The 14,865-nt window shown below is 40.0% G+C and overlaps 3 protein-coding genes across 6 annotated transcripts in view; all 3 read right to left on the bottom strand.

Moving 5' to 3' along the window:
* LOC139101138 (semaphorin-1A) overlaps nucleotides 1-5,714 on the bottom strand; it is a 182,990-nt gene extending 177,276 nt beyond the window's left edge. Inside the window, exons 1-3 of one of the 4 annotated variants that reach the window (XM_070654034.1) lie at nucleotides 5,626-5,714; nucleotides 5,002-5,525; nucleotides 3,706-3,941 (exon numbers count right to left, since the gene is read on the bottom strand). The gene's annotated coding sequence lies outside the window, so the exon portion shown is untranslated. Of the gene's footprint in view, nucleotides 1-3,705; nucleotides 4,207-5,001 lie in introns of those variants that run through there. The other 3 variants (XM_070654033.1, XM_070654032.1, XM_070654035.1) reach the window with 3 other exon arrangements.
* Nucleotides 5,715-5,944: 230 nt separating this feature from the next.
* On the bottom strand, nucleotides 5,945-11,957 carry LOC139113790 (uncharacterized). The gene is made up of 2 exons (XM_070675195.1): nucleotides 11,910-11,957; nucleotides 5,945-11,861 (listed from the first exon to the last, which is right to left on the bottom strand). Exons 1-2 carry the CDS (start codon nucleotides 11,955-11,957, stop codon nucleotides 10,446-10,448), a joined length of 1,464 nt encoding a protein of 487 aa, XP_070531296.1. The 3' UTR covers nucleotides 5,945-10,445.
* Nucleotides 11,859-14,802, bottom strand: LOC139101176 (alpha/beta hydrolase domain-containing protein 17B). Its single transcript, XM_070654117.1, has 3 exons — nucleotides 13,571-14,802; nucleotides 12,302-12,434; nucleotides 11,859-12,089 (listed from the first exon to the last, which is right to left on the bottom strand). The coding sequence occupies exons 1-3, from the start codon at nucleotides 14,212-14,214 to the stop codon at nucleotides 12,006-12,008; spliced, it is 861 nt and encodes a 286-aa protein (XP_070510218.1). The 5' UTR covers nucleotides 14,215-14,802; the 3' UTR covers nucleotides 11,859-12,005.
* Between the last annotated feature and the right edge of the window lie 63 nt (nucleotides 14,803-14,865).

Below are 14,865 nucleotides of genomic sequence, written 5' to 3'. Positions count from 1 at the left end.
GAAAGGTCGGGAATTCGCAATCCGATCGCGAACGCGGCACGAACACGTGAAGAAATATATAACTCACCTGCGGAAGAAAACAATGAAAAACTTGGACAATGCCGCAGGCCGCGCGGAATCGATTCTTATATCTCTCATCGTCGGTCTTTATCCGAACTTCGGGAACAGATACCGGCTAATTAGCCATTGTTGCGACTCCGGCACTGATGAAATTTCATAGCTCGCATGCTTAAAATTAAGCTCATCTCGTGTGCGCCCGAAATCTCCCCATCTGCGATTATTCTTATTACGAAACAGCGAAAACGTTACTCGATATTACTTGACGATCTAATACCCATCAGATATCCGTTCTGAGAAAACAAGTAGATGCTCGTGTAGCGAACAAGATTATTTAATATTTGCGAAAATACGTTAAATCAAAATCGGAATTATCCCGACGTCTTTTAACGTTTATCGCAACCTAATTTGCTCCAGCCGCGGTAATTATAATAACCTGCTCGTTTCAATCTATCGTATTAAACAAGGTTCAATAAAGCAAAACGAAAAAGATACAAAATTTAGGAAGCTAGAATCTCTCTTCGCCATTCGCGATAGCCGCAATAAAATATAAAAGGAGAATAAGTCGAAGACGACTTCGACAAATATGTCACGGTAAAATCGTTTAGAGATTGCTCAAGTTTTCCAGATAAGGCACAGTTTAGTCGGTATAGATTACGGATTCCCCGTCTTTTTTTTTTTTTTTTTCCTGCCACTCTAAATGGGAATGCAACGCGACGGCTGATTGTAGGACCTAATGCGCACGACGGAAATTTAGAAAGTCGCGGCGAGTCGCGTGTACGGCAACACACGGCCAAGTCGACCGGCTACTCGGCGCGATTCTATACGCTCGGAACCGGTTTCCAAGCTTTTCGCCGGAGGGGCCCCGCGACTCGAACGTAACGACGCGTGTTCGAGAACGATAAGCTGGTGGTCACGGCGTGGCTGCTCTCGCGACGCAAGAAAACTTCATAAACCATTGGAACAAGGCGCGCTCGCCCCGCCGTATTCGTTAACCGAACGTCTTCATTCATTACGTTATACATATCGGCGGCGCGTATCGCGGCATCGAAATAGTATCTCCCGCAGCCATCGACAGGTGAACGATAAAAAATTTATTTTATCTATCTCGTACGAGATTCTTCGGAGGCCTGAACGTGTCACTTGAAAACTTTATTTCTTGTTTGGATTTTTTTAAAGTTTGGAAAATTATGTCGACATTGTTTTTTTTTTTTTTTTTAATAAAAACGTCACGCTGCAGTTTTTCTATTCGCAAACTATTTTATTTTTTTATTATAAAGAGGGATATGATTCGGCCCTCTTTTCTTCAGCGTGCTTAATTTTTTGTTTTAATTGATTTTTTTTATTTTTTTCGTGACTGGTCACTCCCGTAAAAATCACGCGGCAAATTATATCTTTATTTTTCGCGTTTCTTCTAAAAACTTATCCCACCCGCGTTAAAAATCGCCATTACTTCGGGGTTCCGAATCGACGCGGAAATTTCGCTAAACGTCAACTTCTTTCAGCCTGACTCGACTTTTATCGTATATGCTCGCGTCGGTCGCAAAAGCCTACAACGTCACCCAGGCCAAACTTTTGTTTGACAAATTGCTCTTGTCGGAACAACGATTGCAATCGATGGAAAGCGCTGGTATAAAAAAAAAAAGAGAGAAAGAGGGAGAGAAGGCGAGAGAAAAAGAAGGAAAACGAAAAATGACACTCAAAATAAAAAAAGCAAGAACAGGCGCGATATCGGGCATCGTTGTTGCGTCCGTGAATTTATTTATGACAAAGGGAACTGAGGGCGACGCGACAACGAGGATAAACGGATCGTTCATTGCCACGTTGAGTGAACCGGCATCGCGTTCTGCTTTCGACGCTACCAGGATTCCTAATTACGAGAGACCTGCGAACCCTAGTTCTCACCCTTCGGGCAACTGCGACCAAACTTTGACTAATCGCCGATTAATTCAAAAGACAGAATCGCTAACGACCAGGTGTCTCCGCCACGCAAACTATCGTTCATCCAGTATCTATTTTTCTTTCTTTTTTTTTTATTCTCCCTTTTTTCTTAGCGCGCTGAACCGAGAATTTTAAACAAGTTCGTGAAATATGACGGCTTAATAAGTCAATTGGTTGGTTGATCAATGTTGATCATATTAGTTAAAGTAGAACTCTCGCTAGAATTCTAAATTCTTAGTTTCCATTTTCTTCTAGTTTTACTCGAGACGAGTCTGCCTAACGCGGAATATATTTCACGGGCAGGGATTTGTGAGAGGGAAAAGAGAGAAACATTTCAGGTTAAAATTACCTGCATCGCGTAAGAAATTTTTCAAGCTTGTCGATTGGCTGCAGGACAGAAGTCTATGAGCCTAGGAATTTTCTATGTTACAGTTAATCTAAAATTTCGCACAAGCACAATGTCGAATAAAAAATAAAAAATAAAAAAAAAGATATTAAAAGTGTCGGAAAAGCATCCGAAATAATCTGAAGTTAAACAATAAAAATAGTTATAGATCCAAAGTTACAAAAGCGTTTATTTAAATTTAAAGCAAATACTTACGAGATAAAAAAAATATCCTCGAAACTTGACAAAATTGAATTGAACGTGTATTTTATTTAATCAATATTATTCTTTTTATAATATATTTTTTTCACGACGAAATAATTCTTCGAGAAAAAGAAAAGGTCAGCTTTTTTATATCACGATGTCGCGAATGTATTTTCACACATTGTGTTGTGGAACAACACAAAACTATCTTAAATGATAGATTCATTGAAAAATACACGGCCGAGTAATTTTTTTATATTTTTTTTTATAGTGAAAACATCCGGGGAATTTATACATACACACATTATTTATCGTAATTCCGCCAATATCACTTTTTACTTATAACTTCAAAACTAGTTATTTCGATATTTTCACGAAGAAAAAACTAAAAATTCGAGAAAAAAAAAAAAAAATAAAGATTAAAATCGAGATTGCGAATTACGTTACGTATAAATTTTTGTATTCTTATTATTTTATATTTTCATATTAATTGTATTACATTAAATATGCGTTGGATCATTTTAATAAAATTTTAATCGCTCCTACAAAATTGATTCGAGTTGAGATATGTAAAGGCAAATTCAGTGAGACGTGGCTCTTTCAATCTATGCAAAAAAATTCACGAATAACGGCAGTATCTCTCGTACGCAAACGGACTCTGTATAACTCGACGTGCACAGCGATAATTCGTGACGGGAGATCGCGTTAAATATGAAGGCAACAGCCAAGTACAGCGAAAATAAACGCGACCGAAAATAAACTGCGAGCCGAATCTCGTTCGAAAAAATGCATAACTCTAAGATCGTATCTGCTCCATTCTCCTTAAGTTACCGTGTATCAACTGTTGAAACACATGATGCGAGCGATCTTTTCAAAACAAATGCCTGTCGGTGTCCGAACGCTCTCCTATTCTCCTTCCTCTTCTTCTTTTCTCTCTCTCTCTCTCTCTTCTCTCTTTTTCTTTCTCCAACACTAACGGATTTAAAACATGGCGGAAGCCGTAACAAAGTTCTGTACGCAACTTCACGCGAGACGCGAAGAAAGACAACGAGCGTGAGCGGGCGTTAAAGTAGATCGAATCGACGAGCGTCCGATGAAATAACGAAAAAGAGACTCACCGAAAAGACGAAGCCAATCGAGAGTCGACGGGGGGCACGCCGCTACGCCGAGTATCCTCGCTGCCGAGCAACCGTCCACCGCGAAAGTCCCCAAAGAAAGCGTTCTTTCGGGCCGTGTCCGGGGACCCCGAAAAGGGTTCTAGCTTCGTCGAGTAACGCCGCCGAAGAGCACCCCGCAGGCTGGAGGAGCCGCCGGCGTAGGAGAAACCCGATGGTTGGCACAACAAGCAGCAACACTAAGAACAATCACTCCGCCTTTTACCGTGCGCGTCACTTTCGATAACGTCCGGCGACGTCACCTGCCGCGCTCGCTGACCGCTTTCGCGATCCGACGCAGCGTCGCGGCGTTAACGAAATCAGGAAAACGAAAAGAGAAATCGCGAGCCACGCGGGCGCGTCGTGCAACGCGGAGTCTCCGGCCGCGGCGCGGAAAAAAACACGTACGGGACGGAACGACACGCGAACCACACGCCGGCCGAATCGCAACTGTCGCCAACGACCGTTACCCGCACGCTTCCCCGTCGCCCCCTCGCCCACACTTGACCTCCGCCGACGGTGGAGGGAAACTAGTGGCGAGCATGCGCAATCCAGACGCGTTCGAAACTTAAGCCGCATCTCTCTGCCACCAAGATCGAAGTTTACTCGTCGATTATTCCCTTCGATTTCAAAAGGAGGTACGTCGAAAGTTATGCATTTTCAGATAATCGGACGCACATATTCCGACGATAATTAATTTCCCCAGCAGTCCCGTGAGCGTTGATCGATCGAAATAACCCCGCGACATGTAAAATTGATAAAAGATAAGAATAATTTCGTTCAAAATTAAATAAAACCTGGTTGATGATTAATCTAATCTTACTTTTTCAGTCTCAAAGTCGAAAGGCAAAGAGATCTGGCTTAAAAAAAAACGGTTAAAAATATAAGGCTTCTTTTTCAGCCTAAGTGGGATACTCGGAGCGATAAACTAGTCGAGAAACGACCGCGACAAAATATAATTAGTTAAAATTGGCCAATTATTTAAAGTGCCGCAAGATGTAGCTGGCCGTTTCCATGTGTTATCGTGTAATTCAAACAATTCGATCGAATAAATCAAACATTTAATATCACCGCGCCCTGATAGCACGCATCGTACTATTTGATATCGCATTAAAAATATAACAACGACCATGTTACCGTGCTACGAGTCCATCAACTACGAAGGGAACACGTGTAAAGGACTAGGGACCACATTACGAGGCATATCTTATTTCTGGACCGCCCGGTTTAACGTAGAAAGAGAACCCTCGTGTAACTTACTTCGATCGCAGCAGTTGCTTTATCGATTTAAGGGCCAATTCTGCCGACGCCAGTCAACGCTATTATTCCTCTCCTCTTTTCTATTTTGCTGCAATTTTTTATATTATATTCGATTAGGGCTAGTCTCGTTTTTGGTGTCGTCTTCTATTTACGGTTGCATTATAATCTATACTCACATTCGCAAGAATAAACGAACAACTCGATAGCGAAAAGGCTGATCTCTTCCTCGTAAGCGGCCAAGTCTGTTCCTCCGAGGGGTACAGCGTGGCCATTCGAGCACGGGCTGCCGTGTAACCTGTTTTCATTTTTATCGCTAGCATCAAGTTTCAGCGCAGGTGAGTCGTAGAGGTGCCGGTCGAAATGGTGAACCAGCCTGTACACATGGGCGCTACGTTTTCTTCTTCTTCGTCGTAGAAACGTATATCGACCTTCGAGACAAAGTGATGCACTTGCGACCGTCCATGCACAGATGTGCATTACGTTTTCAAAAATAATAAGAAAATCGTGCACGTCGCGATTTAAATCTGCAAAAAAATATTCTACGTTTTTAGTAAAGAATAAAAATTAATAAATAAAATTACGCGGTTTTAAATTTGTTAATATTAAACGTCGAATATGTCTTACCTCCAGAAATGATAAATTCTAAACACAGTCCCTGATAAGCATCTAAAATTAAATTAAAAAAAAAAATTTATGGCGTAGATTTTCCTCAGCGTTATTGTTGAAGCAAAAATAAGTTTCAAGTCCTTGTACGGAAATAATTTTTTCAGGTGCTTTAACTCTGTGCAAAACATTTTTAATACAAAGGAATAAGTTTTATCTAAATAACTCATTGCTTTCAAATAATTAAACCGACCCGATACATACTTAAACCTAACCTATAAAATCATGGATATCCTTCTTAGGCTTCGTTCGTTAAATAAAACACGTTGCATTGATAATATGTGCTTAAACATATAATTTACATCATAATTATACATTGTGTTAACGTTTTCCACAGGATTAGTAAAGTACTGCGCGATGATAGTACGCCTAAGTCAAGTGCGATGGAAGTATAAAACTCTAAAATGACCCTTTTTACTCGGGTTTATACCTAGCGGTGTCTCTACGCTCTCTACGCGTTTTTATATAAAGAAACAAACGTCATTATTTCCCTAATTACGTTCTTACGCGTTAAATAAACGACAATTCCGATATTTGTTCGCGGACAAGCTTTTACCTTCTTCCTCTCTTCCGTCTTCTCTCAAACGCGCGCGTTTACAACAAAGTTTTCCCCGCATTCTTCTATATATGTCTCTGACAATTGCGTGCCTCTCTCTCTCTCTCTCTTACTTTTACCGTCAACAATCACATCACAGTTATAATCTTCGCTATCGAAACGCGTCTCCTTACACGTCTCTTAAACGGGCGCTCCCTCCTTTGTAAGTACATTATACACGACCGAAGAGAACATCGAATACGTAACGTTTTCTTATCATTTAGTTTACACGCTACTATGTACAGATGTGAATATTAACGCATCGTGAATTCGCGGTACTCGCTCTCGACGTACCAAGTCGAGTACCGATTCCTTTCAGATAACGCGATAATGAAAGACTACCGATAACTGTTTAAAATCGGTCGATTGCTTGCAAACGCGTGAAGGAGAGGGACAGCGAAGAAACGAGAGCAAAAGTAAGAGAGAAAAGGAGAGAGAGAGAGAGAGAGAGAGAGAGAGAAGAAAAGAAGAGAAAAGGAAAGATGTAATTTACATTAAAAATTAAGAGAAGAAGGTAGAGGGAAAGAATGTATATCGATCGAGGGTATCGATGCGTATTGTACGCTGAAAGGCAGATATGCCGGCGGCAGCTAGCGAACGTGACTTTATTATAGCGTCGTGTGCGTCGAGTTTGACATGCACCGCATGTATATACCGCGCCGGCCGGTTTGCCGATGACTGATTTATCTCCGTTCTCTCATCTTCTGCCTTTAAGATTACGTACGCTAGCCGTTTGTCGCCGCAGAAAATTGCCACATCTGCATTTTCGGGGTACAAATATCTCCGCCTAACGAACAACAAACGTAGTCCGATCCTTATTGCGCGAGCCTTAGCTTTCTAAACTAATTGTAAAAGTAGCGATCAACAGCGACAATTATACCGAAATTGGAGCGAAAGAAAGAAAAATCGATGCACAACGATATCACGGAGTATGGAGTACATTTTGAATAATTCTACATTGCGATGTAACAACAGGAACTGGGACACAAGACCGGCTTTAAGTTTCCTGCCGCTTAGGAATTATTTTCTGCTATTTATTCATTTCGTTTCTAATAATATTGATTAGATTCCTTTTTTCCCCAGCATCTATGCATTGCTATAATATCAGTGGATTGTCACTCGACTATAAAGTGTAACGAGAAAAGAGTGGACACGTGCCATTTCTTGTAAAATGCAAAAAAAAAAAATAATAAGTCGCAATTTAGAAACTATTAATTCTATAACGCTGTCACTAAATTAAAAAGTAAACTCAGTACAGTAAATCTAGTTTCACAAAAAAAAAAAAAATACATTCTCGCTTCTTGAATTTAAAATGCCGCAAGTATATCCGATAGATATTCGTATCACCTATTTTTACAGCCGGTCTCGTTAATATACGTATGTTCCATGCGAAACAAAGGCGATTGGACAACGCAAATAGAATATTGGTTTTAAAGTAAGCATTGACTTATTGGCACCTCATTCAACATTACGTTATCACATTTAAAATGTGACAACATAGTTATCAATTCGCCACACAATGTTAAACAGATTTATCGTATTAAATCAATTGTGGAGTCGGAGCTCGACATCTAATGCTAAACTTGCGATATAAATACAATATTGTCGCTTGTGAAAACGAAATCTGAGGACATTCAAGTAAGAATTTGTCGAATACGTTGCAACAAAGATAAAGAGCGTGTAAAATATCTTGTTGATGCGATTAATTTATATTAATTTCAGATAATGCTTTAAGTGATAATAGTGATTTTTGATGTACGTATATAGGCTACTTCGGTATTGATAATAAACGATAAATAGTACCACATTATCTTTAGCATATTATATATAAATATGCATAGAATATCCCTGGCGTATTATTTTTTAAATAGATTAATTTAAAATTATTTTTCTTTTTTCGCAAAAAAGTTAAAAAAAAATTCAGCTAAATATTTCCAAATTGCAACAAATTATTAATTAATTCCAACTCTCATAAAATATCAAATAAGTTTAAGCACCATTCGGATTTCTAATTATAAAAGTGTTATTATCATAATTTATTGCAGCTAATAGCAATATGTAAAAAGATTAACTCTTAAGCTTAAAACGACGTAAATTATAAAAGGAATATAAAATCGTTCCTTTATAAACCTTTTAATTTAATAAGTCGATATAGGCCCGTTATAACAAAAACATAATCAAACTCGTGATTCTCGCCAAAAATTAATAAAAGTTTAACGTGAATTTCACTTGCTAAGATCCTCGGTATCTTAGTGAGTTAAATCTTAACGGTATATCACAGAGTTCATATTTTGTTTCAACGCGTGTATTGTTTCACATGTGAAATTCTTATTTCACTTACATATTGTATAGCATAACACTAGTTTGTCACCTAAAAAGTTAGGATTGTTTCCAAAGTTAAAAACACATATATTCTTGCTTGAATGTCTTCGTCATCAGATCTAGTACAAACATTTAAATTACCGTTTAGATTGAACAAAGCCTTTTTGTAAAAAAAAGGATGCTATGCAAAGCGTAGCAAAATCCTGCTTTGTGTATGTAACTAAGTTGCATTATTCTGCCGTCTTTTTCGTACGTTTATCTCATTTAGTTATTACTTCTCCACGTGTAACATTTCCAACAAATTACGAGGACATTGTGGCACAAGTAGCCTGAACGGTAAAAACCGACTTACACTTACGACGTATCACTTCCTATTTTAATAGATAAAATCGATCGTCTTAAAACTTGTTTTTCTTTTTCTTTTTTTACCTCGCGAGTACTGACGTCGCGATGTTCGATAAACAATTTTGACAGGTAAAAAGTATCAACAATTTATAGAATGCCTTAAAAAGTAGCAAAATTGCTTCGCGTAAAAGAGTAATACACCTCACGATTATCTACGCAATTGGCATTCCACGCAATCGTCTCATACTGTCGCATATATCGATGAAGAAAGAATCGTTCACTGCATTGTATTTACATTACCGAGATATAAAAATACTAACGAGAAACGTACCTATGTAGACGAGGTCTTTCACATGCGTTATCTCACTTTCTTACAAATTAATTAATTCATAGTCAAGTTTGGCAGTAATATTGTCCCTAGCTATTTTTGCATTCTTATCGTTGACAAACTTTCTCGTTTCTCTACTTCACTTCTGACAGAGACGCTTTTTACGGGACGCACTGCGTGCTCAACGTTATCTCAGCTTGTTAATTCTAACCCTACGCCGTGACCACCGCATGCTAAACATTCTTAGCTTGGAAGATATCCAACTATTCTTTCGCAAGTCTTCACCCCATGGACATAAGAACAAATGCCCTTATTACTGTTACAACTATCATTCGTCATTGCTGGCATTGGGAATATCAGTCACTCGCAAGAACATGCATTTTGAAAAAAAATCGCAATATCTCGCTGAATCAGATCTGTCTAAAAAAAAAAACCTTGAAAAAAATTACGGGAGCCTTTATCCTCCCGTCTTACAAGATCTAAATTGATCATGGATTACAAATACGTGTATGCACGCGTGTATATTATACACAAACTCTCCGTGCAATGACGTGTAAATACGCTTATGGCAAATAAACTGCAGTCTCGTGCATGTGTCATTTGAACAACTAAATAATTAGAAACTTTAGCTAAATTTAAAAGAAACTTAATAATACTAACTTTTTAATAAATTAAGGCAACAAGAATGTTCAGCGAGATATCTCTTTCTGAATGATATTAACGCTCGTCGTACTTCCCGAGGCAGAAAAATGTTTCGACAACCACACGGGAATCATTGAATACCCTAAATTTTAAGAGAATAATAAAAATAATAATACTCGACGTATTTGTCGTAACAACGTTCTGTAGCCTAGTTTTGCAAAAACGGCTCTTAATATCGACGTACGTACGCAGCACACGAGTGCGTTGAGTGTATATATATGCGTAGATAAGAATATTCAATATGCACAGGTATGTATACTTTCGCTCGCGCGCGAATCTCTAGAAATATAATAAATTTTATAAATGTATATCGTATATATTTGTCTCTGTATATAGTGTCTCACTGACGCGATTACAGACCGAACGGGCATCATCGCGCATATACGGAACTTGCGGAATAGTTTTCGTAAAATACGTACATGCGTGTATATGTGTGGAAGAGAAAATGATAAACACATGTTTGGCGTATCGTCGAGAGTCCGCGTTTCATTAACACTTTGTCTCCAAAGTCGCTCTTTTGACTTTGTCAGAGCATTCGGCGCCCAGTTTCTCTTTAACTTCCGAATAACTGCTGCCCGAACCTTCGGCCGACGATGTATGCGATGTGTGCGGCCCAACTTCTTCCAACGACAAAATCTCTGTACCGGTAGGTGAGTAGCTCACAGTGGTCGCTTCACTCGTCGGGGATGTTACGCAGCTGTCGCCCACACTTCTGCTACGCAAATTATATTGAGTCTTTTGGAACTGTTGTATGTTCAGAGACAAGCTAGCTTGTATCGTTTTTTCCGAATGCTTTGCATTATTCTCGGTTTGCACGTCGATATGAGACGGGCTCCTGGAGCGTGGCACGTGAAGCGGACTCTCTGGATCGGCCGCTTGATCGGACGACAAAATTTTTGAGCTCGCGGCTAGTCTGCTCGCGCAAGGCGAATATTTTGGCAAATTTATCGCGATTTTGTCCGTTCCCACTGACAGAGACGACCGGCCGAATTTTTTCAAGGGACTACAAGTGGGTTTCTTTTTTTTCGACTGTTTCGCGTCAGAGCTCTCGATAGAACCGTCCTTTTCCTGTTCCTTACACTTGTCTAGACTTTTTTTTGCTTTAGGACACGTGCAATTCCAAGGGAACTTTTTTGTAAACTCTGTTGCCTTCGCGTGTGCCGTATCGGGCCTTTTAAATTTTGTAATATTATCTACAAGTGAGATTTTATTGTAATAGCGTTGCTTGCCGTCTTTATTAGTATTAATAGAGTCTAATGCCGATTCTATGCAATTGTATTTAAATCGAGACCCAGGAGACTTTTTTTCTGTAGATTGAGAAAGAGTACTTCTGCAATCAGTAATGTCTTTTTTATCGTCGGAAGTACTCGAAAATGATGCAACTGATTTATCCTCAATCGCGCATCGTCGACAATCTTCCACAAGTATATCAATCAAAGTCGGATGAGTTCTCGGAGTGTCGCCTTTCTTCTGATTTTGGCCAAACGAGTTCTTTAAGCTTCTGTGAACGATATTTTTTTGACTGTGAGCAAAAGGATTCTTCAAATGTTTCGGTAGATAGGTATGCTTCTTGGTGATTTTTTCGGTGTGATTTGATTGAAGAAAAATGTCGCAGTCGATTACTTTTTCGGCAGCTCCAATCTTACTCTGGCTCTTGTCTTTTGTGCTCGCGGACGCATCTTTCTGCTTAGAATTTTTTTTCTCCGATCTTACGCTAAATTTCTTCGAGTTACCCTCGGCATTTGGATACTCGTCTTTGGAACGCGTCTTCTTGAACGATTCCGAATAATATGGTTCCTGATTCGCAGTCTGCTGTTCACAAAAGAAGAATACATCATCCACAGAGGCAAAGGATGATTCTTCGTCACAGGGAAGGACAGGTGTCTTCTCCCCTGTGGGGGGCGACTGCTAGACAAGCTTTTCCGTTGGGGAACTCGTCGAAATGGAACTGACGGTATTCGAGTTGTTGGAAACGGTACGTCCTTGACTGTTCGCATGCATATGACCCCCTCCCTGTCCTCCCTGACTCTGGGAGAGGCTGAGTCGCCGTCAGTTCACCAATTCCACGCTTACAAATTGTTTCAGTCGTTCGAGGTATTGATTGTATAACTCTACATCGTTGTGCCCAGCACCCTGAAAAGTACCATAAATATTAATATCATTACATTTTTAACAGAAGGTGTATTGCACATTTTATTAATCAGAGTATTTGCATTTAAATATTTTCATATATTCGTTTTATTTAAATATGCAAGATGTATAAAACGCATAACAATGTAACAAATAATGAACAGCCGCGGAAAATATTCAGCATTTTTTATATAATATATTAATTATCTTGGTACCTCAACCCATAACGGTTCCACTGCTCGTGGACACCTTTCGTAAATCGCCAGACCGTGACTAAAATTTATAACTTCATCTTCAGTCCCGTGAATAACCAGAACAGGAGACGTCACTTTCGGCACTTTATCTATGCTGAAAAAAACATAAGGTTTAAATATTTTTTATATACAAGTTTTACAAAGGGTTTCTTTTTCTCAAGTTGTCAAATAAAGAAAAAATTATATTTATTATAATTATAGTTATTTAATATAAGTTTCACACAATTTGAAATTAATTAACGCAATAAAACTCTCGTGTTATTGATTTTTTTATTTTTTCTGCAAAATCTGTTGAAAGATTAAACAAAAAAAAAAAAAAATTAATTGATAGCTTTCTCTTGCGGATCGAAAAACTTTTATAGTACAAATGTAATTGATACATACGCATAGAATCTGCACAAAGCCGATTAAAACGATGCATTACAACATACAAATCGTGCAATACGTAGGTTTCATAAGTACATATGTACGTGACACAAACGTACATTTATTCGATTGTACACTTGTGTAGCTTCTCGGCAAGATATTAACGATTTTACCTCGCAAGTTATTTTCCGTTCCATTCAGCGTTTTAATAGAACGCACACCCTCGAGAGCTTCAAAATCTATCGATTCCTCTGGAGAAGGTAATAAAAAAATTAAACCGTCTAATTAATCAATATTCAATTCAAATTTCTATAAACTTCTTTCAAGTTATTCATTTAATTATAAAAAATGTTAAATTATAAAAAATGTAACATTCCATGTTTTTGTAATATTATTAATTTATAACATATAAAAATATAAAAATTAATAGGACTCATAGTTAATTAAATATAATTTATCATTTGATAAAAAACAAAATGTCTTTGTATTAAATTCAATATTGTTTTCTGACATCAGGTTTTAACATTGTCAAATGTTATAACTTTTAAGTAAACGTACAAAGGCCTTTTTCTAGACGTGACGTTTTGCATCTTCAAGTAAAAGTTAATATTTTTATCCTGTCGATACATTTTTTAAGACCCAAAGAAAAGTTTGAATGAAAAGACTGGGTTGATAACACATGTGCACGGCTACAAGTGCATCAAAGAGAGAGAGAGAGAGAAAGAGAAAGAGAGCGCGCTCATGCGCACGAATCCCTTTTTCATCTCGCCTGATAAGACATCGACTTGAACTTGCAGCAGTCCACACCTTTTGCGCTGAAATAGAGAAACTGAATAAACAGGAACGGTTATAATATAAGCTCACCTGGTGAAAGCGTCAAAGAACCAAGTCCTTTTGGTTTTCGGGAAAGCGACCCGCATGCCAGACATGAGCGGGGAATGCAAAACTACCGCGCCGACCTCGTATCTCGCGGCGAGATCGACTGTGGGCACAGTGCCGATGCTTTGGCCGTAGAGTATTATGTTTTCTGGACTGATGCCGTAACGTGTGCGTAGCGCATGCCACGCGGCGTCGATGTCCGCGTAGAGGTTCTTCTCGGAGGGCTTGCCACCCGACACCCCATAGCCGGAATAGTCGTAGCTGAATATATTGCAGTTTATGCGCGAGCCCAGCCCGAGGTAGAAGCTGGACATCTGTCCGAGATCGACGGCATTGCCGTGGGAGAATAGGATGGTGAAGCGCGCGGTCGCCGAGCAACGGACGAAGAGGCATGCTATACGGTTGCCGCGCGAGGTCCTGGCGTAGAAACCCTCGACCGACTCCTTCTCGCGCTCGGTGTACTGCCACTCGGCGCGTTCCGACAGGGATATCGAAAACTTTGAGCCCTCGTCCTCAACGAACGTGTACGTGGGCTCGGGCGGTAGAAAGGCTAGCTTGTCTGCGATTCTGGACGGGCAGGGCGGACAACAAAACAGGCAACACAGTTCACTCAGACTTAACCCGTTCATCGTGCAGCACCGGACACGGCCTCGCGCGCCGAGAACAAGACACCCGCACTAAGCACCGTCTCCGTTATCACGAGTTCCGCTGACGAACCCTCGGCATCGAAGATCCTCGGGGGCGGATCGCTCAGGTTGTTTCGTAGCTGGACGCTGAGTCGACGGCAATCGAAACGAACGCCGTGAATTTTTCACCACTTTAATGAATCACCCGCAGCCGCAGCGTCATTTGTTATCGGCACTCCGCAAGAGTCGTTCACAATGATTCAGCCATGACGGCTTGTGAAACGGACGATTTCTCTCCCACCTTATCTCCGTTTCTTCTTTCTCTTTTTCCTTTTCGTCAACACCGTGTTCCCCACTCACTCGACGTCGCGTACTTTCATTGTGCGAGGTGAGACAAAGCGCAAGACAGAGACGGAAGTCGCAATCCGCTTTGCTGGCGTCACATTCTCGATTCTCGGCATCCGCAGCCTCGCCGATGCTTGTCGGATGTTAGACGACAGGACTCGACCGCAGATCTGGCCAACACTGATACGCAAGATCATACGGCGTAGCGCGCCACGCGCATTGCGCAAGTGTGCAAGAGTATCAACTACACGAGCTCAACTGACCACAACTGACCCAGAGTGAGTAAAAGGAAAGTGAAGCCAATAAGCT

This window comes from Cardiocondyla obscurior, linkage group LG03, assembly GCF_019399895.1.
Source record: "Cardiocondyla obscurior isolate alpha-2009 linkage group LG03, Cobs3.1, whole genome shotgun sequence".
Taxonomy (NCBI): Eukaryota; Metazoa; Arthropoda; class Insecta; order Hymenoptera; family Formicidae; genus Cardiocondyla; species Cardiocondyla obscurior.
The sequence above is the reverse complement of the archived record's forward strand: the minus strand, read 5'-3'. Positions and strand labels throughout refer to the sequence as shown.

Coding starts and splice junctions, on each gene's coding strand:
- LOC139113790 (XM_070675195.1), bottom strand. CDS start 11,957: ATGCATGCGAACAGTCAAGGACGTACCGTTTCCAACAACTCGAATACC. Junction 11,862..11,909: donor TTTCCAACAACTCGAATACC/GTCAGTTCCATT, acceptor CTTGTCTAGCAG/TCGCCCCCCACAGGGGAGAA.
- LOC139101176 (XM_070654117.1), bottom strand. CDS start 14,214: ATGAACGGGTTAAGTCTGAGTGAACTGTGTTGCCTGTTTTGTTGTCCG. Junction 12,435..13,570: donor TTCTTTGACGCTTTCACCAG/GTGAGCTTATAT, acceptor TGTTTTTTTCAG/CATAGATAAAGTGCCGAAAG. Junction 12,090..12,301: donor TGGAACCGTTATGGGTTGAG/GTACCAAGATAA, acceptor GGTACTTTTCAG/GGTGCTGGGCACAACGATGT.